This window comes from Oncorhynchus kisutch, linkage group LG5 (assembly GCF_002021735.2).
Source record: "Oncorhynchus kisutch isolate 150728-3 linkage group LG5, Okis_V2, whole genome shotgun sequence".
NCBI lineage: Eukaryota > Metazoa > Chordata > Actinopteri > Salmoniformes > Salmonidae > Oncorhynchus > Oncorhynchus kisutch.
The window spans coordinates 75,827,398-75,854,524 of NC_034178.2; the positions used below are offsets into that span (position 1 = coordinate 75,827,398).

Below are 27,127 nucleotides of genomic sequence, written 5' to 3' on the forward strand. Positions count from 1 at the left end.
CTGTGTGGTGGCCAGTAGGGTTAGGGTGGTAGTGTATAGTAACTACCTGCCAGCTGCTCTCTGAAGCCTCCTGTGTGGTGGCCAGTAGAGTTAGGGTGGTAGTGTATAGTAACTACCTGCCAGCTGCTCTCTGAAGCCTCCTGTGTGGTGGCCAGTAGGGTTAGGGTGGTAGTGTATAGTAACTACCTGCTCTCTGAAGCCTCCTGTGTGGTGGCCAGTAGGGTTAGGGTGGTAGTGTATAGTAACTACCTGCTCTCTGAAGCCTCCTGTGTGGTGGCCAGTAGGGTTAGGGTGGTAGTGTATAGTAACTACCTGCCAGCTGCTCTCTGAAGCCTCCTGTGTGGTGGCCAGTAGGGTTAGGGTGGTAGTGTATAGTAACTACCTGCCAGCTGCTCTCTGAAGCCTCCTGTGTGGTGGCCAGTAGGGTTAGGGTGGTAGTGTATAGTAACTACCTGCCAGCTGCTCTCTGAAGCCTCCTGTGTGGTGGCCAGTAGGGTTAGGGTGGTAGTGTATAGTAACTACCTGCTCTCTGAAGCCTCCTGTGTGGTGGCCAGTAGGGTTAGGGTGGTAGTGTATAGTAACTACCTGCCAGCTGCTCTCTGAAGCCTCCTGTGTGGTGGCCAGTAGGGTTAGGGTGGTAGTGTATAGTAACTACCTGCCAGCTGCTCTCTGAAGCCTCCTGTGTGGTGGCCAGTAGGGTTAGGGTGGTAGTGTATAGTAACTACCTGCTCTCTGAAGCCTCCTGTGTGGTGGCCAGTAGGGTTAGGGTGGTAGTGTATAGTAACTACCTGCCAGCTGCTCTCTGAAGCCTCCTGTGTGGTGGCCAGTAGGGTTAGGGTGGTAGTGTATAGTAACTACCTGCTCTCTGAAGCCTCCTGTGTGGTGGCCAGTAGGGTTAGGGTGGTAGTGTATAGTAACTACCTGCTCTCTGAAGCCTCCTGTGTGGTGGCCAGTAGGGTTAGGGTGGTAGTGTATAGTAACTACCTGCTCTCTGAAGCCTCCTGTGTGGTGGCCAGTAGGGTTAGGGTGGTAGTGTATAGTAACTACCTGCTCTCTGAAGCCTCCTGTGTGGTGGCCAGTAGGGTTAGGGTGGTAGTGTATAGTAACTACCTGCTCTCTGAAGCCTCCTGTGTGGTGGCCAGTAGGGTTAGGGTGGTAGTGTATAGTAACTACCTGCTCTCTGAAGCCTCCTGTGTGGTGGCCAGTAGGGTTAGGGTGGTAGTGTATAGTAACTACCTGCTCTCTGAAGCCTCCTGTGTGGTGGCCAGTAGGGTTAGGGTGGTAGTGTATAGTAACTACCTGCTCTCTGAAGCCTCCTGTGTGGTGGCCAGTAGGGTTAGGGTGGTAGTGTATAGTAACTACCTGCTCTCTGAAGCCTCCTGTGTGGTGGCCAGTAGGGTTAGGGTGGTAGTGTATAGTAACTACCTGCTCTCTGAAGCCTCCTGTGTGGTGGCCAGTAGGGTTAGGGTGGTAGTTTATAGTAACTACCTGCTCTCTGAAGCCTCCTGTGTGGTGGCCAGTAGGGTTAGGGTGGTAGTGTATAGTAACTACCTGCTCTCTGAAGCCTCCTGTGTGGTGGCCAGTAGGGTTAGGGTGGTAGTGTATAGTAACTACCTGCTCTCTGAAACCTCCTGTGTGGTGGCCAGTAGGGTTAGGGTGGTAGTGTATAGTAACTACCTGCTCTCTGAAGCCTCCTGTGTGGTGGCCAGTAGGGTTAGGGTGGTAGTGTATAGTAACTACCTGCTCTCTGAAGCCTCCTGTGTGGTGGCCAGTAGGGTTAGGGTGGTAGTGTATAGTAACTACCTGCTCTCTGAAGCCTCCTGTGTGGTGGCCAGTAGGGTTAGGGTGGTAGTGTATAGTAACTACCTGCTCTCTGAAGCCTCCTGTGTGGTGGCCAGTAGGGTTAGGGTGGTAGTGTATAGTAACTACCTGCCAGCTGCTCTCTGAAGCCTCCTGTGTGGTGGCCAGTAGGGTTAGGGTGGTAGTGTATAGTAACTACCTGCTCTCTGAAGCCTCCTGTGTGGTGGCCAGTAGGGTTAGGGTGGTAGTGTATAGTAACTACCTGCCAGCTGCTCTCTGAAGCCTCGTGTGTGGTGGCCAGTAGGGTTAGGGTGGTAGTGTATAGTAACTACCTGCCAGCTGCTCTCTGAAGCCTCCTGTGTGGTGGCCAGTAGGGTTAGGGTGGTAGTGTATAGTAACTACCTGCTCTCTGAAGCCTCCTGTGTGGTGGCCAGTAGGGTTAGGGTGGTAGTGTATAGTAACTACCTGCCAGCTGCTCTCTGAAGCCTCCTGTGTGGTGGCCAGTAGGGTTAGGGTGGTAGTGTATAGTAACTATCTGCTCTCTGAAGCCTCCTGTGTGGTGGCCAGTAGGGTTAGGGTGGTAGTGTATAGTAACTACCTGCCAGCTGCTCTCTGAAGCCTCCTGTGTGGTGGCCAGTAGGGTTAGGGTGGTAGTGTATAGTAACTACCTGCCAGCTGCTCTCTGAAGCCTCCTGTGTGGTGGCCAGTAGGGTTAGGGTGGTAGTGTATAGTAACTACCTGCCAGCTGCTCTCTGAAGCCTCCTGTGTGGTGGCCAGTAGGGTTAGGGTGGTAGTGTATAGTAACTACCTGCCAGCTGCTCTCTGAAGCCTCCTGTGTGGTGGCAGTTAGGGTGGTAGTGTATAGTAACTACCTGCCAGCTGCTCTCTGAAGCCTCCTGTGTGGTGGCAGTTAGGGTGGTAGTGTATAGTAACTACCTGCCAGCTGCTCTCTGAAGCCTCCTGTGTGGTGGCCAGTAGGGTTAGGGTGGTAGTGTATAGTAACTACCTGCCAGCTGCTCTCTGAAGCCTCCTGTGTGGTGGCCAGTAGGGTTAGGGTGGTAGTGTATAGTAACTACCTGCTCTCTGAAGCCTCCTGTGTGGTGGCCAGTAGGGTTAGGGTGGTAGTGTATAGTAACTACCTGCCAGCTGCTCTCTGAAGCCTCCTGTGTGGTGGCCAGTAGGGTTAGGGTGGTAGTGTATAGTAACTACCTGCCAGCTGCTCTCTGAAGCCTCCTGTGTGGTGGCCAGTAGGGTTAGGGTGGTAGTGTATAGCAACTACCTGCTCTCTGAAGCCTCCTGTGTGGTGGCCAGTAGGGTTAGGGTGGTAGTGTATAGTAACTACCTGCTCTCTGAAGCCTCCTGTGTGGTGGCCAGTAGGGTTAGGGTGGTAGTGTATAGTAACTACCTGCTCTCTGAAGCCTCCTGTGTGGTGGCCAGTAGGGTTAGGGTGGTAGTGTATAGTAACTACCTGCTCTCTGAAGCCTCCTGTGTGGTGGCCAGTAGGGTTAGGGTGGTAGTGTATAGTAACTACCTGCCAGCTGCTCTCTGAAGCCTCCTGTGTGGTGGCCAGTAGGGTTAGGGTGGTAGTGTATAGTAACTACCTGCCAGCTGCTCTCTGAAGCCTCCTGTGTGGTGGCCAGTAGGGTTAGGGTGGTAGTGTATAGTAACTACCTGCCAGCTGCTCTCTGAAGCCTCCTGTGTGGTGGCCAGTAGGGTTAGGGTGGTAGTGTATAGTAACTACCTGCTCTCTGAAGCCTCCTGTGTGGTGGCCAGTAGGGTTAGGGTGGTAGTGTATAGTAACTACCTGCTCTCTGAAGCCTCCTGTGTGGTGGCCAGTAGGATTAGGGTGGTAGTGTATAGTAACTACCTGCTCTCTGAAGCCTCCTGTGTGGTGGCCAGTAGGGTTAGGGTGGTAGTGTATAGTAACTACCTGCCAGCTGCTCTCTGAAGCCTCCTGTGTGGTGGCCAGTAGGGTTAGGGTGGTAGTGTATAGTAACTACCTGCTCTCTGAAGCCTCCTGTGTGGTGGCCAGTAGGGTTAGGGTGGTAGTGTATAGTAACTACCTGCCAGCTGCTCTCTGAAGCCTCCTGTGTGGTGGCCAGTAGGGTTAGGGTGGTAGTGTATAGTAACTACCTGCTCTCTGAAGCCTCCTGTGTGGTGGCCAGTAGAGTTAGGGTGGTAGTGTATAGTAACTACCTGCCAGCTGCTCTCTGAAGCCTCCTGTGTGGTGGCCAGTAGGGTTAGGGTGGTAGTGTATAGTAACTACCTGCTCTCTGAAGCCTCCTGTGTGGTGGCCAGTAGGGTTAGGGTGGTAGTGTATAGTAACTACCTGCCAGCTGCTCTCTGAAGCCTCCTGTGTGGTGGCCAGTAGGGTTAGGGTGGTAGTGTATAGTAACTACCTGCTCTCTGAAGCCTCCTGTGTGGTGGCCAGTAGGGTTAGGGTGGTAGTGTATAGTAACTACCTGCTCTCTGAAGCCTCCTGTGTGGTGGCCAGTAGGGTTAGGGTGGTAGTGTATAGTAACTACCTGCTCTCTGAAGCCTCCTGTGTGGTGGCCAGTAGGGTTAGGGTGGTAGTGTATAGTAACTACCTGCCAGCTGCTCTCTGAAGCCTCCTGTGTGGTGGCCAGTAGGCGTTGCAGCGTTGCCAACTTCTGTTCCAACATCTGCTCCCTGTGTAGGGCCTCCTGCCAGGGGGAGGGAGAGAGGAGGGAGGGAGAGGAGGGAGAAGGAATAAGAGGAGGAATAAGAGGGAGAGAATACGAAATCCATCAGCATTCAGTCGGATGCTCAAGTAGCATCTATTATGAGTCATCCAATTATTTTCTAACGACGTTAGACCGTAAACATGACATAGCACGAGACGACGTTAGACCGTAAACATGACATAGCATGAGACGACGTTAGACCGTAAACATGACATAGCATGAGACGACGTTAGACCGTAAACATGACATAGCATGTGACGACGTTAGACCGTAAACATGACATAGCATGAGACGACTTTAGACCGTAAACATGACATAGCATGAGACGACTTTAGACCGTAAACATGACATAGCATGTGACGACGTTAGACCGTAAACATGACATAGCATGAGACGACGTTAGACCGTAAACATGACATAGCATGAGACGACATTAGACCGTAAACATGACATAGCATGAGATGACGTTAGACCGTAAACATGACATAGCATGAGACGACGTTAGACCGTAAACATGACATAGCATGAGACGACGTTAGACCGTAAACATGACATAGCATGAGACGACGTTAGACTGTAAACATTACACCAATAACATGTAGTATAAGACATATGAAAGAGAAAGAGCGAAGTACATGGTTCAAATCTTCAATGTCCCATATAATTTTAACAGTCAAGACCACAGTTACACAGTAAGACTGAATCCATGCACCAGGCAGTAGAGTGTAGTCGCACTGCCTGGCCAGTAGATGTCAGTGTTATTCCATACCTGCAGATACTGGGAGAGCTGGAAGAGTTCCTGAGAGTACATACTGGGGGTGTTGGCTGCAACCTGCAGGAGAGAGACACATACCAGGTTACAGTAGATAGGAACACTGGTAACACACACCAGGTTAGATAGAACCACTGGTAAGACTCACACACCACCCAATACATATATTGCTGTGCCTAACATGTGGAAACTATGTATAGATTATGGGAGGGTCCAAAAGAGTCAGTGAGTCATGAGTCAGCGTCTCAGTAAAAAGAGTCAGTTTAGATATTGACAGCGTCAGCGTCAGACCATCAGATATAGGGCTGTGCTGTATGATGCTAGGTTACAAGGTTACAGGGCAACCCTCTCCTTCACTGGACCCTAAAATAAACCTGTCGCTCTAGTCAGGCAGGGAAAGGAGAGGAGCTCTGTGTTTAGGTCAGGAGGAGAGGAGCTCTGTGTTTAGGCCAGGAGGAGAGTATAGTTTGGTGTTTAGGACAGTGCAGGCAAGAAAAGAGAGCAGAAGATAAGTAATTCAATTTGGCCTGTGCTCTGCATCTAATGAGATTAAGAGTCCTAAACAAGGAGCCTGCCTAAGGAACTTCCCTCCCAATCTACAGAGTAAGACAACACTGTATTGGCTTGACTGGGCTTGATATGCAGTCAGTCCCTGTATACTGGCTTGACTGGGCTTGATATGCAGTCAGTCCCTGTGTACTGGCTTGTGCTTGATATGCAGTCAGTCCCTGTGTACTGGCTTGACTGGGCTTGATATGCAGTCAGTCCCTGTATACTGGCTTGACTGGGCTTCATATGCAGTCAGTCCCTGTGTACTGGCTTGACTGGGCTTGATATGCAGTCAGTCCCTGCGTACTGGCTTGACTGGGCTTGATATGCAGTCAGTCCCTGCGTACTGGCTTGACTGGGCTTGATATGCAGTCAGTCCCTGCGTACTGGCTTGACTCGGCTTGATATGCAGTCAGTCCCTGCGTAATGGCTTGTGCTTGATATGCAGTCAGTCCCTGCGTACTGGCTTGTGCTTGATATGCAGTCAGTCCCTGTGTACTGGCTTGGGCTTGATATGCAGTCAGTCCCTGTGTACTGGCTTGACTGGGCTTGATATGCAGTCAGTCCCTGTGTACTGCCTTGTGCTTGATATGCAGTCAGTCCCTGCGTACTGGCTTGACTGGGCTTGATATGCAGTCAGTCCCTGTGTACTGGCTTGTGCTTGATATGCAGTCAGTCCCTGCGTACTGGCTTGACTGGGCTTGATATGCAGTCAGTCCCTGTGTACTGGCTTGACTCGGCTTGATATGCAGTCAGTCCCTGTGTACTGGCTTGACTCGGCTTGATATGCAGTCAGTCCCTGTGTACTGGCTTGTGCTTGATATGCAGTCAGACCCTGCATACTGGCTTGACTGGGCTTGATATGCAGTCAGTCCCTGCATACTGGCTTGACATGCAGTCAGACCCTGCATACTGGCTTGACTGGGCTTGATATGCAGTCAGTCCCTGCATACTGGCTTGTGCTTGATATGCAGTCAGACCCTGCATACTGGCTTGACATGCAGTCAGACCCTGCATACTGGCTTGACTCGGCTTGATATGCAGTCAGTCCCTGCATACTGGCTTGTGCTGGATATGCAGTCAGACCCTGCATACTGGCTTGACATGCAGTCAGTCCCTGCATACTGGCTTGTGCTGGATATGCAGTCAGACCCTGCATACTGGCTTGACTCGGCTTGATATGCAGTCAGTCCCTGCGTACTGGCTTGTGCTGGATATGCAGTCAGACCCTGCATACTGGCTTGACATGCAGTCAGACCCTGCATACTGGCTTGACTCGGCTTGATATGCAGTCAGTCCCTGCATACTGGCTTGTGCTGGATATGCAGTCAGACCCTGCATACTGGCTTGACATGCAGTCAGTCCCTGCATACTGGCTTGTGCTGGATATGCAGTCAGACCCTGCATACTGGCTTGACATGCAGTCAGTCCCTGCATACTGGCTTGTGCTGGATATGCAGTCAGACCCTGCATACTGGCTTGACTCGGCTTGATATGCAGTCAGTCCCTGTGTACTGGCTTGTGCTGGATATGCAGTCAGTCCCTGCGTACTGGCTTGTGCTGGATATGCAGTCAGACCCTGCATACTGGCTTGACTGGGCTTGATATGCAGTCAGTTCCTATGTACAGTAGATGTTGTCGACGTGTTGAATGGGCCATCGGGTAGTGTTGCATGGAATACCGAAACTTCTGTACTTTTTCAATACAAATAATCCCCCGGTTCGGTACTATAATTTCTGTTACATTCGGTACTATAATTTCTGTTACATTCGGTACTATAATTTCTGTTACATTCGGTACTATAATTTCTGTTACATTCGGTACTATAATTTCTGTTACATTCGGTACTATAATTTCTGTTACATTCGGTACTATAATTTCTGTTACATTCGGTACTATAATTTCTGTTACATTCGGTACTATAATTTCTGTTACATTCGGTACTATAATTTCTGTTACATTCGGTACTATAATTTCTGTTACATTCGGTACTATAATTTCTGTTACATTCGGTACTATAATTTCTGTTACATTCGGTACTATAATTTCTGTTACATTCGGTACTTCAGTCAAATGTGTCTCAGGTGATTGAAAGGATCAACTCTGTATCAGCCCCTTTATAGCACGAAGACCAAAGAGCCTGTTCCACTTCCTGATTCATTACTAGAGCCGTCTGTCCACTTCCTGATTCATTACTAGAGCCGTCTGTCCACTTCCTGATTCATTACTAGAGCACTCTGTCCACTTCCTGATTCATTACTAGAGCTGTCTGGATGTGTTAGCTCCCTGCTCATCATATCACACAGAAGTTAACACACTTAAATAATGTGACACGTCATGTATAAATGTAGAAACTATTCATGACTGTTAACAAAACATTGCCCATACAGGCTACAACACTCACAATTAGGGCTGTCCCCGAATAAAAACAATCTTGGGTCAACCGAAAATGTTCTGTTCCTTCGACCAATTGATGTATTTCAATAAAATCAACAATCTGCTTGTCTGATGCTTTATACAAAATTGTTTGATGAAATAAGACAAATGATTCAAGAGGGAGCCAGAGATCAAGATAACCAGAAGAGGAAAAAAAAAAACATTAACCTGACCATTCTCCTCCCACTCATACGGTCTTTCGACTCTCCTGAAGTCGCCGGGAAGAGGCTACATGAGGAGTTAGCAACATTTCATGTGGAATGGCAATTTATCTTACAATTTGTTACGATCTGTGTGCCAGTTATTGTTTTCATATGCACATTGGTGGAACAGCTTCATTTAATTTATAACGTCTTTGTACCTCAAAACCATTGTCATGTGATTAACCAAAATAAAATACATTGCATAATGACAAAAATAAATATCCTATACATCACATTGGCTATGCATGTCCTGTCTGCATCCAACTATGGTAACAACTATCAACTTGAGTACTGCCCTCACGCTAATAAACTTACAACTTACAAATATTCTGGGCACTCAGTTACCTGCACCAGTGAGCTTGGGACAGAGACACAGCTCTAGGTTATTTGCGCAAGGTATAAGCAGTAATCAGGCAGGCTTATTTTATATTTTCACTAGATCAGAGCATTTTTTCCCCTTTCTTGCTGAGTGGTTATCGAAAGGGAGAGAGATGGAAGGATTGAGGATCTATTGTCATACTCAATGGATGTAAAAACAGACTTTACATGCTGTTTGAGGTGAAGAAAACATTCATTTGAGAAGCTCCACAGCTCATTAATGGTGGTGCGTTAAGCCAATCAGATATACTATCAGATCTCCAAATAATTAGATTTATATGCCTACATTTGTGTGCAGACCAGGTACCCTGCAGGCCTACACTACAAAATGATGTGGACACCTGCTTGGTCAAACATCTCACTCCAAAATCATGGGCATTAATATGGAGTTGGTCCCCCCCTTTGCTGCTATAACAGCCTCCTCTCTTCTGGGAAGGCTTTCCACTAGATGTTGGAGCATTGCTGCGGGGACTTGCTTCCATTCAGCCACAAGAGCATTAGTGAGGTCGGGCTCTGATATTGGGCATTAAGGCCTGGCTGGCAGTAGGCGTTCCAATTCATCCCAAAGGTGTTCGATGGGTGTTGAGGTCAGGGCTCTGTGCAGGCCAGTCAAGTTCTTCCACACCAATCTCGACAAACCATTTCTGTATGGACGTCACTTTGTGCATGGGGGCATTGTCATATTGAAACATGAAAAGGGCCAGTTGCCACAAAATTGGAAGCACAGAATAATCTGTCATTGCATGCTGTAGGGTTAAGCATTCCCTTCAGTTGAACAATGGGGCCTAGCCCGAACCATGAAAACAGCCCCAGACCATTATTCCACCTCCACCAAACTTAACAGTTGCCACTATGCATTGGGGCAGGTAGGGTAGTTCGAGCATTGGACTAGTTTGCAAGTTCAAAACCCCCAATCTGACAAGGTACAAATCTGTCGTTCTGCCCCTGAACAGGCAGTTAACCCACCGCTCCTAGGCCGTCATTTAAAATAAGAATGTGTTCTTAACTGACTTGCCTAGTTAAATAAAGGTATAAAGAAATTGGCCAAATCAGTGTGCAAAAACACCAGAAATGTCCGGGAAATTGCAGGTGCTTGGTGAAAGACTGGGGTAACATCTCACAGCAATAACTGGCAAATATAGTCCTGTCCACAAGTAGGAGATGCACTGCAGTACTTAATGCAGCTGGTGGCCACACCAGATACAGACTGTTACTTTTGATTTTGACCCCCTTTGTTCAGTGACACATTATTCCATTTCTGTTAGTCACATGTCTGTGGAACCTGTTCAGTTTATGTCTCAGTTGTTGAATCTTGTTATATTCATACAAATATTTACACCTGTTAAGTTTGCTGAAAATAAATGCAGTTGACAGAGAGGACTTTTTTGTTGTTGTTGCAGAGTTTAAATTGAATATAACACACTTACATATTCTGATGCCTTAGCAACCCATGCAACATGTCCTCCTAATAACAGCTACACTGCAGTCATCCACTACAGTCGCTTACTGTAACAATTGCATGTCCTGATCCTAATCTCTCAGAAGCAGTTCTGTAAAACACTAGTGAGAATCTCACAACATGAGGAACCACCCCCCCCCGTGTCCTTGGTTTGACGTCAATAATATTATTAAATGTCATTCATAGATGCTACTGAATGCAAAGGGCAACAGAAACGACAATGGAAAGCAACAATTCCTCCAGCAGTCTTCAGCAACATAAATGAGCCAAAGATGGAGTTTCCTCCCCACTGAGGCTTCAATTTAATCCTTCACTTTAGCTTGGGTATCTACTAAACCCACATTCCCACTTCCATCTGTGGATAAAACAAATACATTCTGCAGTTTAACATTTCAACCAATTCATCTGGTTATTATATCTATAACCTACTATTTCTTGCCAATTGAAAATGTTTTTTTTTTCCCATTTCTAACAGTCGTGCCAGCATGTCAAAGTCACACAGTAGAAACATAACTTAAACTACAACAAGATAACAAATATTTCAGGCATTCACAGCTCACGTCTATTTTTGGTCTATTTTACTGTTAAATTAACCTTGCACCATACACAGATTACATTTTTGAATATGTGATATTTATCTCAGGTGGGCTTAAAGGGTACAGTGGCACACAAAAAAAACTCTACACAATGTAAATGGCAATAAATATTTTTCAATATGATCAATAGTAACTTTTCATAATATTGTAGCCTATCGTCTATATTTATACACCAAACCATCAGTTTGGAAATATTCTGAAAAGACTCTGCTATTCAGAATTGACCATAAATCACTGTTGTTCCTAAATATAATAAAATAGGAGAACACCGGGCTTAGTAGGAGCTTCTGCTGAGCCCAGTGTGCTCCTATTTTATTATATATATATATATATATTTAAAGTCAGTTAAGAACAAATTCTTATTTACAATGACGGCCTTGGAACAGTGGGTTAACTGCCTGTTCAGGGGCAGAAAGACAGATTTTTACCTTGTCAGCTCGGGGATTCGATCTAGTAACCTTTCAGTTACTGGCCCAACACCCTAAGCCACCTGCCGGCCCTCTAACCGCTAGGCCACCTGCTCCGGCTGAGCCCAGCGTGCTCCGGCTGAGCCCAGCGTGCTCCGGCTGAGCCCAGCGTGCTCCGGCTGAGCCCAGCGTGCTCCGGCTGAGCCCAGCGTGCTCCGGCTGAGCCCAGCGTGCTCCGGCTGAGCCCAGCGTGCTCCGGCTGAGCCCAGCGTGCTCCGATTTCACCATGAAGCCAATAGTGACTTTAAAACAAAGTTGAATGGCTGTAATTTGAGAAAACTGAGGATGGATCAACAACATTGTAGTTACTCCACAATACTAACCTAATTGACAGACTGAAAAGAAGGAAGCCTGTACAGAATAAAAAAAATATTTCAAACATGCATCCTATTTGCAACAAGGCACTGAAGTGAAACTGCAACACACGTGGCAGATATTTATGTATTTCATTTATAAATACATTTGCACACACACCAAAAAAATAAAAATGTTTTCACTTCATCATTATGGGTTATTGTGTGCGTACTCTGCCCCTTCCTGTATTCCCTGTTCAAACAACGACTACTGGTGAGGTGAGGCCCCTGGCGGAGTGGTGTCAGAGAAATAACCTCTCCCTCGACATCGACAAAACGAAGGAGTTGATCGTGGACTTCAGGAGACAGAGGGAGAATGCCTCCATTCACATCAATGGGGCCGAAGTGAGAGGGTGAAAAGCGTCAAGTTCCTACGCATACACATCACTGACAACTTGAAATGGTTCACCAACACAGACAGGGGCCGCCTCAGGTTCACCACACTAAGACTAAAACTTTTACAGATGCACCATTGAGAGCATCCTGTCAGGCTGCATCACCACCTGGTATGGCACCTGCACCGTCAGCATCCGCTGGGCTCTCCAGAGGGTGGCCCAATGTTAAACTGGGTGCACACCGCCTGCCCTCCAGGACATCTACAGCACCCAGTGTCAATGGAAAGCAATCAACCACCCGAGCCACAGCCTGTTCACCCCGCTTACCATCCAGACGGCGAGGTCAGTACAGGTACATCAAAGCTGGGACCAAGAGACTGAAAAACAGCTTCTATCTCAAGGCCATCAGACTGTTAAATAGCCACCACTAGCTGGCCTCCACACAGTATCCTGCCCTGAACTTTAGTCACCGTCACAAGCCGGCTACCACCCGGTTACTCAACCCTGCACTTTAGAGGCTGCTGCCCTGTGTACATAGTCATGGAATCACACTGGTCCCTTTAATAAGGGAACACGGGTCACTTTAATGTATATATACTGTTTAAATCATCCATATTGGTATTTACTGTATTTTAGTCAATGCCATCCTATTAAACTATTGCTGTACATATACACATTATATCCTACAGCATTTCCACACACACACCGGACTCAGAAGTTGCTCGACCTAATAGTTCTTTATTCCGTTAATTTATCTTTTTTTACATTCCTGTGTATTGTTAGATATTTACTGAACTGTCGGAAGCTAGGAACACAAACATACGCTAAATATATGTGTATGCAACCAAAAACATTTGATTTGTATCGATAGTTGAGAGAGAAAAAAATGTATTGAATCCATTCTGAATTCAGGCTGTAACAACAAAATGTGGTATCAAGGGGTATGAATACTTCAAGGTACCGTATTACTGTGAATATGTTCAGGCGTTGAGGACTATGAAGACACCTTAACTTGCCTGGTTGAGTACGAACGTCTGTCAGTTGATCAAATAGACAGTTGACACGTTCGTATTTTGAAATAGAACATTCTTTTCGTCTGAGCCAGGAAAGATCAAGGTGTTGCTGTCTGTTTCAACCCAGCTTAATTATTTCATAATAATATACATGTGAGGTGTTACGGCCGTCAGTCTTACCACGTGACGTAACTGACGAGGTGTTACGGCCGTCAGTCTTACTACGTGACGTAACTGACGAGGTGTTACGGCCAGTCTTACCACGTGACGTAACTGACGAGGTGTTACGGCAGTCAGTCTTACTACGTGACCTAACTGACGAGGTGTTACGGCCCCAGTCTTACTACGTGACGTAACTGACGAGGTTTTACTACAGTGCCTTCGGAAAGTATTCAGACTTATTGACTTGTCCATATTTTGTTACGCTCCAGCCTCATTCTTATATAGATTCCTCAATCTACACACAACACCCCATCATGACGAGGCAAAAACAGGTTTTTAGAAATGTTGACTAATCTATAAAAAAAAATCTAACTTAAATATCACATTTGAACAAGTATTCAGACCATTTACTCATGACCTTTGGCAGCGATTACAGCTGAGTTTTCTTGGGTACATGCTTGGGACACCTGTATTTGGAGAGTTTCTCCCAATCTTCTCTGCAGATCCTCTCAACCTCTGTCAGGTTGGATGGGGAGTATCGTTGCACAGCTATTTTCAGTCTCTCCGGAGATGTTCGATCGGGTTCAAGTCTGGGTTTTGCCTGGGCCACTCAAGAACATTCAGAGACTTGTCCTGAAGCCACTCCTATGTTCTCTTGGCTGTGTGGTTAGGGTCGTTGTCCTGTTGGAATGTGAATCCTTGCCCCAGTCTGAGGTCCTGAGCAGGTTTCCATAAAGGATCTCTACTTTGCTCCGTTCATCTTTGCCTCGATCCGATCTGGTCTCCCAGTTCCTGCCGCTGAAAAACATCCCCACAGCATGATTCACTGTAGGGATGGTGCCAGGTTTCCTCCAGACGTGACACTTGGCATTCAGGCCGAAGAGTTCAATCTTGGTTTCATCAGACCAGAGAATCTTTTTTCTCATGTTCTGAGAGTCTTCAGGGTTCCCGAGTGGCGCAACGGTCTAAGGCACTGAATCTCAGTTCTAGAGGCATCACTACAGAGCCTGATTCGATCCCGGCCTGTATCACATCCGGCCGTGATCGTAAGTCACATTGGGCGGCGCACAATTTGCCCAGAGTCACCCGGGTAAGCGGAGGGTTTGGCCGGGGTAGGCCGTCGTAAATTAAGAATTTGTTCTTAAAGGACATGTCTAGTTAAAAAAAAAAAAAAAAAAGTGCCTTTGGGCTGTTATGTGCCTTTTACTGTGGAGTGGCTTCCGTCTGGCCACTCTACAAAGAGATTGGTGGATTGATGCAGAGATGGTTGTCCTTCTGGGAGAACTTTAGAGCTTTGTCAGTTTGAACATCGGGTTCTTGGTCACCTCCTTGATAAAAGCCCTTCTCCCCAGATTTCCTAGACCAGGCCAAACTCTGCAGTCTCTTAGTGGTTCAAAGTTCCTCCATTTAAGAATGGAGGTCACGGTGTTCTTGGGGATCTTCAATGCTGCAGAAATATTTTGGTACCCTTCCCCAGATCTGTGCCTCGACGCAATCCTGTATCAGAGCTCTACGGACAATTCCTTTGACCCCCTGGCTTGGTTTCTGCTGTGACATGCACTGTCAACTGTGGGACCTTATATAGACAGTGTGTGTGCCTTTCCAAATCATGTCCAATCAATTGAATTTACCACAGGTGGACTCCAATCAAGTTGTAGAAACATCTCAAGGATGATCAATGGAAACAGGATCCAACTGAACTCAATTTCAAGTCTCAGAGCCAAGGGTCTGAATATGTATGTAAATAAGGTGTTTATTTTAAATAGATATTCAAAGAAATTCGAAAAACCTGTATTTGCTTTGTCATTATGGGGTACTGTGTGTGTAGATTGATAAAATGTTATTATTTAATCCACTTTAGAATAAAACTGTAATGTAACAAAATCTGGAAAAAGACTAGGGGTCTGAATACTTTCCGAAGGCACTGTAGATAAAAGACAGACAGAACATACCATTTTCCAGGAACCATATTCTAAAAGCCTACACGGATGCAAGGATGAGTTCTCATTAAAGTCTGATTGTACCCCTTACAAAAGGCTAAGGGCATGTGTGGCCCTCCATAACTACCTGTCCTCCACGGATGAAGCTCATGAGCAAAACGCAAGATGCGTGCCTCCCGCTGTTGCTGACACACCCATCCCTTCTGCCAACTACCAACCTGGAGAGTGGAGGGTTGTGGCAGGGGACAACAATCTCAGAGAGATTGCTTGTTAAAAGGACCCCCCCCCAGACATGTGCCATGGAAGGAAAACATGGTTCGGAGAGGACAACTCAACCCAAAGCCAGCCAATCAGATTTTTGGACTGCTCACAGACTCAGTTCTTTGTGTGCACTGTAAACCAAAATACATTGAACTAAAAAAAGTATAATTTAAATCTGGTTAATAAAATGAAACCCGATTCTATGGCGTCTCAGTGTTCAGTAGTTTAGATTTGATTGAAATACACCACCAGTAGAAGAAAACCTGTCAAGTCTGTGGCTGGCACCTCTTCTCTACGTTATCGGTCTGTGGCTGGCAGCTCTTCTCTACGTTATCAGTCTGTGGCTGGCAGCTCTTCTCTACGTTATCAGTCTGTGGCTGGCAGCTCTTCTCTACGTTATCGGTCTGTGGCTGGCAGCTCTTCTCTACGTTATCGGTCTGTGGCTGGCAGCTCTTCTCTACGTTATCGGTCTGTGGCTGGCACCTCTTTACGTTATCAGTCTGTGGCTGGCACCTCTTTACGTTATCAGTCTGTGGCTGGCACCTCTTCTCTACGTTATCAGTCTGTGGCTGGCACCTCTTCTCTACGTTATCAGTCTGTGGCTGGCACCTCTTCTCTACGTTATCAGTCTGTGGCTGGCACCTCTTCTCTACGTTATCAGTCTGTGGCTGGCACCTCTTCTCTACGTTATCAGTCTGTGGCTGGCACCTCTTCTCTACGTTATCAGTCTGTGGCTGGCACCTCTTCTCTACGTTATCAGTCTGTGGCTGGCACCTCTTCTCTACGTTATCAGTCTGTGGCTGGCACCTCTTCTCTACGTTATCAGTCTGTGGCTGGCACCTCTTCTCTACGTTATCAGTCTGTGGCTGGCACCTCTTCTCTACGTTATCAGTCTGTGGCTGGCACCTCTTCTCTACGTTATCAGTCTGTGGCTGGCACCTCTTCTCTACGTTATCGGTCTGTGGCTGGCACCTCTTCTCTACGTTATCGGTCTGTGGCTGGCACCTCTTCTCTACGTTATCGGTCTGTGGCTGGCACCTCTTCTCTACGTTATCGGTCTGTGGCTGGCACCTCTTCTCTACGTTATCGGTCTGTGGCTGGCACCTCTCTACGTTATCGGTCTGTGGCTGGCACCTCTCTACGTTATCGGTCTGTGGCTGGCACCTCTCTACGTTATCGGTCTGTGGCTGGCACCTCTCTACGTTATCAGTCTGTGGCTGGCACCTCTCTACGTTATCAGTCTGTGGCTGGCACCTCTCTACGTTATCAGTCTGTGGCTGGCACCTCTCTACGTTATCAGTCTGTGGCTGGCACCTCTCTACGTTATCAGTCTGTGGCTGGCACCTCTCTACGTTATCAGTCTGTGGCTGGCACCTCTCTACGTTATCAGTCTGTGGCTGGCACCTCTCTACGTTATCAGTCTGTGGCTGGCACCTCTCTACGTTATCAGTCTGTGGCTGGCACCTCTCTACGTTATCAGTCTGTGGCTGGCACCTCTCTACGTTATCAGTCTGTGGCTGGCACCTCTCTACGTTATCAGTCTGTGGCTGGCACCTCTCTACGTTATCAGTCTGTGGCTGGCACCTCTCTACGTTATCAGTCTGTGGCTGGCACCTCTCTACGTTATCAGTCTGTGGCTGGCACCTCTACGTTATCAGTCTGTGGCTGGCACCTCTCTACGTTATCAGTCTGTGGCTGGCACCTCTCTACGTTATCAGTCTGTGGCTGGCACCTCTCTACGTTATCAGTCTGTGGCTGGCACCTCTCTACGTTATCAGTCTGTGGCTGGCACCTCTCTACGTTATCAGTCTGTGGCTGGCACCTCTCTACGTTATCAGTCTGTGGCTGGCACCTCTCTACGTTATCAGTCTGTGGCTGGCACCTCTCTACGTTATCAGTCTGTGGCTGGCACCTCTCTACGTTATCAGTCTGTGGCTGGCACCTCTCTACGTTATCAGTCTGTGGCTGGCACCTCTCTACGTTATCAGTCTGTGGCTGGCACCTCTCTACGTTATCAGTCTGTGGCTGGCACCTCTCTACGTTATCAGTCTGTGGCTGGCACCTCTCTACGTTATCAGTCTGTGGCTGGCACCTCTCTACGTTATCAGTCTGTGGCTGGCACCTCTCTACGTTATCAGTCTGTGGCTGGCACCTCTCTACGTTATCAGTCTGTGGCTGGCACCTCTCTACGTTATCAGTCTGTGGCTGGCACCTCTCTACGTTATCAGTCTGTGGCTGGCACCTCTCTACGTTATCAGTCTGTGGCTGGCACCTCTCTACGTTATCAGTCTGTGGCTGGCACCTCTCTACGTTATCAGTCTGTGGCTGGCACCTCTTCTCTACGTTATCAGTCTGTGGCTGGCACCTCTTCTCTACGTTATCAGTCTGTGGCTGGCACCTCTTCTCTACGTTATCAGTCTGTGGCTGGCACCTCTTCTCTACGTTATCAGTCTGTGGCTGGCACCTCTTCTCTACGTTATCAGTCTGTGGCTGGCACCTCTTCTCTACGTTATCAGTCTGTGGCTGGCACCTCTTCTCTACGTTATCAGTCTGTGGCTGGCACCTCTTCTCTACGTTATCAGTCTGTGGCTGGCACCTCTTCTCTACGTTATCAGTCTGTGGCTGGCACCTCTTCTCTACGTTATCAGTCTGTGGCTGGCACCTCTTCTCTACGTTATCAGTCTGTGGCTGGCACCTCTTCTCTACGTTATCAGTCTGTGGCTGGCACCTCTTCTCTACGTTATCAGTCTGTGGCTGGCACCTCTTCTCTACGTTATCAGTCTGTGGCTGGCACCTCTTCTCTACGTTATCAGTCTGTGGCTGGCACCTCTTCTCTACGTTATCAGTCTGTGGCTGGCACCTCTTCTCTACGTTATCAGTCTGTGGCTGGCACCTCTTCTCTACGTTATCAGTCTGTGGCTGGCACCTCTTCTCTACGTTATCAGTCTGTGGCTGGCACCTCTTCTCTACGTTATCAGTCTGTGGCTGGCACCTCTTCTCTACGTTATCAGTCTGTGGCTGGCACCTCTTCTCTACGTTATCAGTCTGTGGCTGGCACCTCTTCTCTACGTTATCAGTCTGTGGCTGGCACCTCTTCTCTACGTTATCAGTCTGTGGCTGGCACCTCTTCTCTACGTTATCAGTCTGTGGCTGGCACCTCTTCTCTACGTTATCAGTCTGTGGCTGGCAGCTCTTCTCTACGTTATCAGTCTGTGGCTGGCAGCTCTTCTCTACGTTATCAGTCTGTGGCTGGCAGCTCTTCTCTACGTTATCAGTCTGTGGCTGGCAGCTCTTCTCTACGTTATCAGTCTGTGGCTGGCAGCTCTTCTCTACGTTATCAGTCTGTGGCTGGCAGCTCTTCTCTACGTTATCAGTCTGTGGCTGGCAGCTCTTCTCTACGTTATCAGTCTGTGGCTGGCAGCTCTTCTCTACGGTTGTCTGTGGCTCGCACCTCTTCTCTACGTTAGTCTGTGGCTGGCATCTATGTTATCAGCACCTGATGTTCAAATTGAATGCGTTCTATCATCTTGTATTGCGAAGAAGCCAACAGAGCTTTTTCATCACACAAAAATACATCTTTATTCTGGCTTCTGAAAGTAAAATGCAATACACCATTGTCTGCTATGACCAGACACGTAAACAACAAATGTTGTTTACAAAAGTTTGTGTTGATACAAATATTTCTGACTAGAAATATTTTGGGAACAATAGTAAAACGGCGTCTGACTCCTGAGATGTCTGAACAACAGAAGAAGTTGTTAATTTCACTGGGGTCCCAGTCGTTGGGACCATGTCCTCTTCTTGATGTCATGCAGTTGTTGATAGAATTCCTCGTCCATGAAATCAGCTATAAGTACCAGGGCCCTGTGGAGAGGAGGAGACATTTTTTATTTTTTTATTTTACCTTTATTTAACCAGGTAGGCTAGTTGAGAACACCTTTATTTAACCAGGTAGGCTAGTTGAGAACACCTTTATTTAACCAGGTAGGCAAGTTGAGAACAAGTTCTCATTTACATTTGCGACCTGGCCAAGATAAAGCAAAGCAGTTCGACAGATAAAACGACACAGAGTTACACATGGAGTAAAAACAAACATACAGTCAATAATGCAGTATAAACAAGTCTATATACAATGTGAGCAAATGAGGTGAGAAGGGAGGTAAAGGCAAAAAAGGCCATGATGGCAAAGTAAATACAATATAGCAAGTAAAATACTGGAATGGTAGTTTTGCAATGGAAGAATGTGCAAAGTAGAAATAAAAAATAATGGGGTGCAAAGGAGCAAAATAAATAAATAAATTAAAATTAAATACAGTTGGGAAAGAGGTAGTTGTTTGGGATAAATTATAGGTGGGCTATGTACAGGTGCAGTAATCTGTGAGCAGCTCTGACAGTTGGTGCTTAAAGCTAGTGAGGGAGATAAGTGTTTCCAGTTTCAGAGATTTTTGTAGTTCGTACATTAGGAGTGTCTGGAGAACAGTGTACATGGTGAGGAGGGGGGGGGGGGGGGGGGGCAACAGAAGAGAGGAAAGGGGATCAGAGTAGAGGGAAATTATTTGTATTTATTTACCTCAGGGATAAGCTGGTGGCTCAGGTGCGTGACGGTCATCAGATTGAGATCTGTCTTTGCCAGTGATGTGTCAAGGGCCGAGTCTGCAGCTCTTTCCTCCCTTCTAACAGCCCTGCTACTGCTGCTCTGTGGCGTCGCTGAGGAGCTCACAGCCCTGCTTCTACTGCTACTGTGGCATCGCTGAGGAGCTCACAGCCCTGCTACTGCTGCTGCTCTGTGGAGTGGGTGAGGAGCTCACAGCCCTGCTACTATGTGGAGTGGGTGAGGAGCTCACAGCCCTGCTGCTATGTGGAGTGGGTGAGGAGCTCACAGCCCTGCTGCTACTGCTATGTGGAGTGGGTGAGGAGCTCACAGCCCTGATGCTACTGCTATGTGGAGTGGGTGAGGAGCTCACAGCCCTGCTGCTATGTGGAGTGGGTGAGGAGCTCACAGCCCTGCTGCTGCTGCTGCTATGTGGAGTGGGTGAGGAGCTCACAGCCCTGCTGCTACTGCTATGTGGAGTGGGTGAGGAGCTCACAGCCCTGCTGCTACTGCTATGTGGAGTGGGTGAGGAGCTCACAGCCCTGCTGCTGCTGCTATGTGGAGTGGGTGAGGAGCTCACAGCCCTGCTGCTGCTGCTATGTGGAGTGGGTGAGGAGCTCACAGCCCTGCTACTACTGCTGCTACTGCTATGTGGAGTGGGTGAGGAGCTCACAGCCCTGATGCTGCTGCTATGTGGAGTGGGTGAGGAGCTCACAGCCCTGCTACTACTGCTATGTGGAGTGAGTGAAGAGCTCACAGCCCTGCTTCTACTGCTGCTACTGCTATGTGGAGTAGGTGAGGAGCTCACAGCCCTGCTGCTACTGCTATGTGGAGTGGGTGAGGAGCTCACAGCCCTGCTGCTACTGCTATGTTGAGTGAGTGACTGTTTCCAATTCTGCACTGCAGCACAGTGTGGGAGATGGACTTGGGGACAGTTGAACAGGCAGTGCTGGTAGTGCTTGGGGGGGGCAGAAAACAAAACCAGGTGTGGTCTCCATTCACCTGTTTGTGCCTTGAAAAATAAAAGGTAGAGGGCTATTTATTACACATATGCAAACCGATCAATGAACATGAAATATCATTAACTGAGACGACAATAGACCATATAATTTTGCAACCGTTGGAGCAGAGTTGAGAATAATAGCTTGGCCAGGCCTACTCAACTCTGCTCAAACGGTTGCAACATTTTGACTAGCTGGACCTTGAAGCCAAACTTAGACTTTGGTGTAACCAACGTGGGAAGCTTATGATTCTGACAAAATGTTTGATCAAAAGTTGTTGTTAAGATCTTTAGGTTAATTTGGTTGCTTGCTCTGCACGAGTATCCTGCTAGGCGAGCTAGCCTGCATAGTAGCTAGAGCTAGCTATATTTAGCAGAATATGGCTACTTTCCGTCGACTAAAATAGAAAATACAACCTACCCCAATCCTTTGATGAAGATTGCATGCTGCTTTCAGTCTTCCCATGCTTCACGTGCTGAAGCAGCTAGCAGCAACATTTCTGAAGTAGTCTTTCCACTGGTATCTTCACTGAGGCCCTTGTTTCTTGCCTCGACGAACTGTTCGCGAAACCTACCCCACTTCTTTGAACAAGTGGTTGGGTCAGACTCCAGCGCCTCTGCAATTTCCCTCCATGAATTGGAGGGGTGTCCACATAAAAAATGTCTGTCTTTGGGTGAAACACTCACTACCGAGCTCCTAACTGCCTCTGGAAGCAACCTCCGCACAAGAACTGTTCGTCCACGGCAGAGCAGCCGCACACAAGGCTAACACCATGCGCAAAGCCAAACACTGGCTGGAATTGTGTAAAGCTCGCCGCCATTGGACCCTGGAGCAGTGGAAATGTGTTCTCTGGAGTGATGAATCACGCTTCACCATCTGGCAGTCCGACAAACAAATATGGGATTGCCGGATGCCAGGAGAACGCTACATGCCGAATGCATAGTGCTAACTGTAAAGTTTGGTGGAGGAGGAATAATGGTCTGGGGCTATTCTTCCATGGCTGGGGCTAGGCCCCTTCGTTCCAGTGAATGGAAATCTTAACGCTACAGCATAAAATGACATTCTAGATGATTCTGTACTGACAACTGTGTGGCAACAGTTTGGGCAAGGCCCTTGCCTGTTTCAGCATGACAATGCCCCCCGTGCACAATGCGAGGTCCATACAGAAATGGTTTGTTGAGACTGTGGATGAATTGAAATGCCGACTGCGAGCCAGACCTAATCGCCCGACCTCACTAACGCTCGTAACTGAATGGAAGCAATTCCCCACAGCAATGATCCAACATCTAGTGGAAAGTCTTCCCAGAAGAGTGGAGGCTGTTATAGCAGTAATGTTCCAACATCTAGTGGAAAGTCTTCCCAGAGGAGTGGAGGCTGTTATAGCAGTCGATACTGATTATTGGAGGACCAAAAAAAAGCTGATATCAATTAAAAGCAGACAATTTCAAATACATACATAATGCTTGAAGCATTGCAAAGAACTGCTGGCAAACGCAGTAAAGTACTGTTTGAATGAATGCTTACGAGCATGCTGCTGCCTACCACCGCTCAGTCAGACTGCTCTATCAATTATCAAACCATAGACTTCATTATAATATAATACACACAGAGAAATACGAACCTTTGGTCATTAATATGGTCAAAACCGGAAACTATCATTTCGAAAACAAGACGTTTATTCTTTCAGTGAAATACGGACCCGTTCCATATTTTATCTAATGTCATAATGACGTAAAATTCAGGCAAATTAGTTCGCAACGAGCCAGGCGGCCCAAACTGTTGCATATACCCTGACTCTGCGTGCAATGAACGCAAGAGAAGTGACAATTTCCCTAGTTTAATATTGCCTGCTAACATCAATTTCTTTTAACTAAATGTGCAGGTTTAAAATATATACTTCTGTGTATTGATTTTAAGAAAGGCGTTGATGTTTATGGTTAGGTACACATTGGTGCAACGACAGTGCTTTTTTCCCTGCGAATGCGCTTGTTAAATCCCCCGTTTGGAGAAGTAGGCTGTGATTAACAGGCATCGCATCGATTATATGCAAGACAGGACACGCTAGATGAACTAGTAATATCAACCATGTGTAGTTAAGATAATTTTTTTAAAATTTATAAGATAAGTTTAATGCTAGCTAGCACCTTACCTTGGCTCCTTGCTGCACTCGCATAACAGGTAGTCAGCCTGCCACGCAGTCTCCTCGTGGAGTGAAATCGGCCCTAATTAAAATCGGCCATTCCGATTAATTGGTCGACCTCTAGTGCATATACTATTGACTATGTAGTGTATGAGCATGAACGGTGCATTTGGTTGGGAAGCATGCCACAACCCTAACCTCACCCCAATTTTAACCCTAATTGCAACCCCTGGGGTTAAAATAACAGCACCCCCCCACAGAAGAATGCATTTCAACCCTTACCTTATCAACAGGAAGTGGTAACGGTGCTTGGATGACACTGTGGAGAAGACAGAGGTCAGGAGTCAGAGTTCAGTTCATACAACAGTCAATAAATAGTTAAACTATTTAAAAATGTTGACAGTCCAATGGAAGACCAGGTAAATAGAGCAGGAAGTCATTGACCTCTGTGCTGTTAATGATTGACAGAGGTCAGCACAGTAACAGTGTGCATTAGGTTTGGGCTATATACTGTAGGCAGGGTTATTTCGAAATACAGACGGTACGACATTCAATCGCGTTTAAATAAAATAAATAGTATATATTTTGGCCTCATGGGGGCTGGGGGTCCGTGCTACACCACTGCTTATAACTACAAGAAATCTAAGATGTGTCAAATAAATGATGTCCAGCTCAGGAGTCCAGCTATACATTTGGTTTGCTAACTTGCTAGCTAAGTGGCTAAGTGGCTAAATGTCAAGATCAAACTTCAATGGTTACAGCAGAGACATTCCATCCCTTCCTGGATCAAGATCCCTGTTGCCTAAAGTGTTATGGGCGTAATTGTGTGAACTTCCGGTAATACGGTATAGTAGAGGTCTACGCAGGACTGATTTCCTTACCCCATTCCCGGAGCTATCCATACTGCACCCTGCCTGCACCCGCTGGGCTGTGTCGGACTCCCGCCCACTAGCGCATGAACTGGCCCAAAACCCAACCACAGTCCCGCTATGTTATTTTTGGCGCATGTGACAAAGCTCACTTTTCCTAGCAATGTTGCGCCATAAAGGCAATATCAAATTCGCAAAAATAACTCAAGAAATATAGATTCAATTACCAGAGATTCTCACGTGGCCCATTATATTAAGCCATCTGTATTACTGGGCTATATCAGCCAATGCGTATACCTAGGATAGGTCTAACGGAAAACAAAGCAGAAAGATCTCAGTTTACAAATAATCTACAGGACAGCAGAAATATTCTCATCTCAGGTCGTCCGTCTGACCGCATGCTCCTCACAGCATGAGAAATGATCGGTGTCGGGACCAGTGGAAATGCAGCCCTCTACTGTATACACCCCGGTACAGAAACACTATGACAAGCTGGATACCGCCAACCCTAGGGCGTACGTGTGGGTGTTGTTGGTGCAGTGTCAGTGACCGCAGCGCACAGCAGCACTAAGGGACTATTTGGCTATTAGTTTACGCAAAGTTCCGGATGGACACCGATTCATTGGTTTAGAACATTGCAGCCTGCAGGTAGATTAAAATAAATATCCTATAAAATCACATTGGCTACTCTGCAAGGAACTTGGAAACATTGTATCAACTATTAACTTGGTCCAGCCCAATCGTGCTAGCAAACATGCAACATTGTATAAGTGAGTCAAGACAATATTAAAATAGTATCAAATCCCCAAATGGGAATAGTTACAGGCCTAGATTTATAGGCCAACATTTGCGCTCAGGCCAGGTAGACTAGTCCTACTTCTATACTGACAGGCACGGCTCCACACAAGTGACAAATCATAAAAATATCATTAAAACAACCGGTTGTGCGCTCTGCAAACAACATGTCCACTCTTACGACAAGACTGTAATAATATTGAATGCGTTAACAAAAATGAACGTAACCAAACATTGTAGATTCTAAAACGGTAATAAAACAGTGAAATGGACAACCACCCCCGCTGCCTCTAAATGGATTTGTCCACTCAGACAGGTGTGAATCAGACATTCCTCTCATGTGCCATATTCAAATTATTCATTTTAGATATATTTGCCATTGGTCGACCATAAAAATGTTGGGTCGACCATCAGCCAATCGACCAAACCATTGACCAGTCAACAAAAAAAAAAAATGGGGTCATTTAATTCAACACTTGATTCAAATACAGTTCACCACACCACTCGGCATTCTCTCTGGTCATATAGACTATGGATTAGGATGGAGATTAGAATAAAGCAGGCGTCTGGGTCAGCTTGGGACTGTGACATGTACCGAGTAGAGAACCAGGTGTCTGGGTCACCTTGGGACCGTGCCATGTACCGAGTAGAGAACCAGGTGTCTGGGTCACCTTGGGACCGTGCATACAGCCATGTACAGAGTAGAGAACCAGGAGTCTGGGTCACCTTGGGACCGTGCATACAGCCATGTACAGAGTAGAGAACCAGGAGTCTGGGTCACCTTGGGACCGTGCATACAGCCATGTACAGAGTAGAGAACCAGTTATCTGGGTCACCTTGGGACCGTGCATACAGCCATGTACAGAGTAGAGAACCAGGATTCTGGGTCACCTTGGGACCGTGCCATGTTCTGAGTAGAGAACCAGGTGTCTGGGTCACCTTGGGGCCGTGCATACAGCCATGTACAGAGTAGAGAACCAGGAGTCTGGGTCACCTTGGGACCGTGCATACAGCCATGTACAGAGTAGAGAACCAGGAGTCTGGGTCACCTTGGGACCGTGCCATGTTCTGAGTAGAGAACCAGGAGTCTGGGTCACCTTGGGACCGTGCCATGTTCTGAGTAGAGAACCAGGCGTCTGGGTCACCTTGGGACCGTGCACGCAGCCATGTTCTGAGTAACTGAGCCTATTAGAAAGATGACATGGTTTCCTGCTCCTCAAACGTATGTACTACTGTGGAACTTACATCATCCACAGAGAGGACAAAAGCTCTACTGTACACACACACACACCAAACCACATCTTAAATAGAGACAAACACTCCATTATGTAAACACTATTGATGCTGCTCTTACTCCACACACACCATCAACTGTAGTGTATACCACACTGCCTGCCTCAACCGTCCAGGGGCAGGCAGAGGCCTCAACACTAGTGGCAGAGAGAATTCCAATGAGCTCTAGTACTGACTAAGCTAGTTGTGCAACGCTCCATCACAGTCCGTTTATAATCAAGGTCTAACTATAGGCCCTAAATCTGTTCGAGGTCAGGCTGCTGTGACATGGCAAATAAACTATAACGCTGTACACAGGATGCTGTTCAAATCAAACCTTTTATATTTGTCACATGCTTTTGTAAAACAGGTATAGACAAATAGTGATACGATTAAATACAGAGAGCACCACCAGCTAATAACGTGGCCATATACAGAGAGCACCACCAGCTAATAACGTGGCCATATACAGAGAGCACCACCAGCTAATAACGTGGCCATATACAGAGAGCACCACCAGCTAATAACGTGGCCATATACAGAGAGCACCACCAGCTAATAACGTGGCCATATACAGAGAGCACCACCAGCTAATAACGTGGCCATATACAGAGAGCACCACCAGCTAATAACGTGGCCATATACAGAGAGCACCACCAGCTAATAACGTGGCCATATACAGAGAGCACCACCAGCTAATAACAGCTCGCTTTCTTGTAGTCCGCCATCATCTTCTTTGTCTTGCTGACATTAAGGGACAAGATGGTCTAGCAGCAGTATACTGTAGGTAGGGAGTAAAGCACCGTGAGTGTGAAAGCGTGTGGCATCAGTATGCATGTACGCACATTATGCGTGTGGGGGTTTGTAGTGTGTGTAAGTATCAGTATGTGTGAGTAAAGAGCTTCGTAAAAAAGAAGGAAAGGGTCAATGCAGGTAGTCTGGGTCCATTTATCAGACTTATGGTGTGGGGATAGCTGTTCAGGGTCCGGTTTGTTTTTTATTTAATTACCATAGTGAATTATCGTTGTTT

The 27,127-nt window shown here is 47.0% G+C and overlaps 2 protein-coding genes across 18 annotated transcripts in view; both read right to left on the bottom strand.

Moving 5' to 3' along the window:
• Window positions 1-27,127, bottom strand: part of slmapa (sarcolemma associated protein a) — a 144,939-nt gene that overhangs the window by 71,169 nt on the left and 46,643 nt on the right. For all 16 annotated transcript variants that reach the window (XM_031825847.1, XM_031825846.1, XM_031825843.1 and 13 more), the window contains 3 exons: window positions 23,444-23,480; window positions 5,275-5,337; window positions 4,389-4,484 (listed from right to left, as the gene is read on the bottom strand). In XM_031825847.1, coding sequence (XP_031681707.1) covers window positions 4,389-4,484; window positions 5,275-5,337; window positions 23,444-23,480 — 196 coding nt within the window. The remainder of the gene's footprint in view (window positions 1-4,388; window positions 4,485-5,274; window positions 5,338-23,443; window positions 23,481-27,127) is intronic.
• Window positions 18,811-21,918, bottom strand: LOC116374249 (flocculation protein FLO11-like). Of its 2 annotated transcripts, XR_004210122.1 has the most exons (3): window positions 21,442-21,918; window positions 20,000-21,032; window positions 18,811-19,293 (listed from the first exon to the last, which is right to left on the bottom strand). XR_004210122.1 is itself a non-coding variant. In XM_031825854.1 (2 exons), exons 1-2 carry the CDS (start codon window positions 21,484-21,486, stop codon window positions 20,166-20,168), a joined length of 912 nt encoding a protein of 303 aa, XP_031681714.1. In that variant the 5' UTR covers window positions 21,487-21,918; the 3' UTR covers window positions 19,943-20,165. The 2 variants fall into 2 exon arrangements, 1 of the variants encoding a protein (XP_031681714.1); XM_031825854.1 differs by lacking the exon at window positions 18,811-19,293 and having other exon boundaries at window positions 19,943-21,032.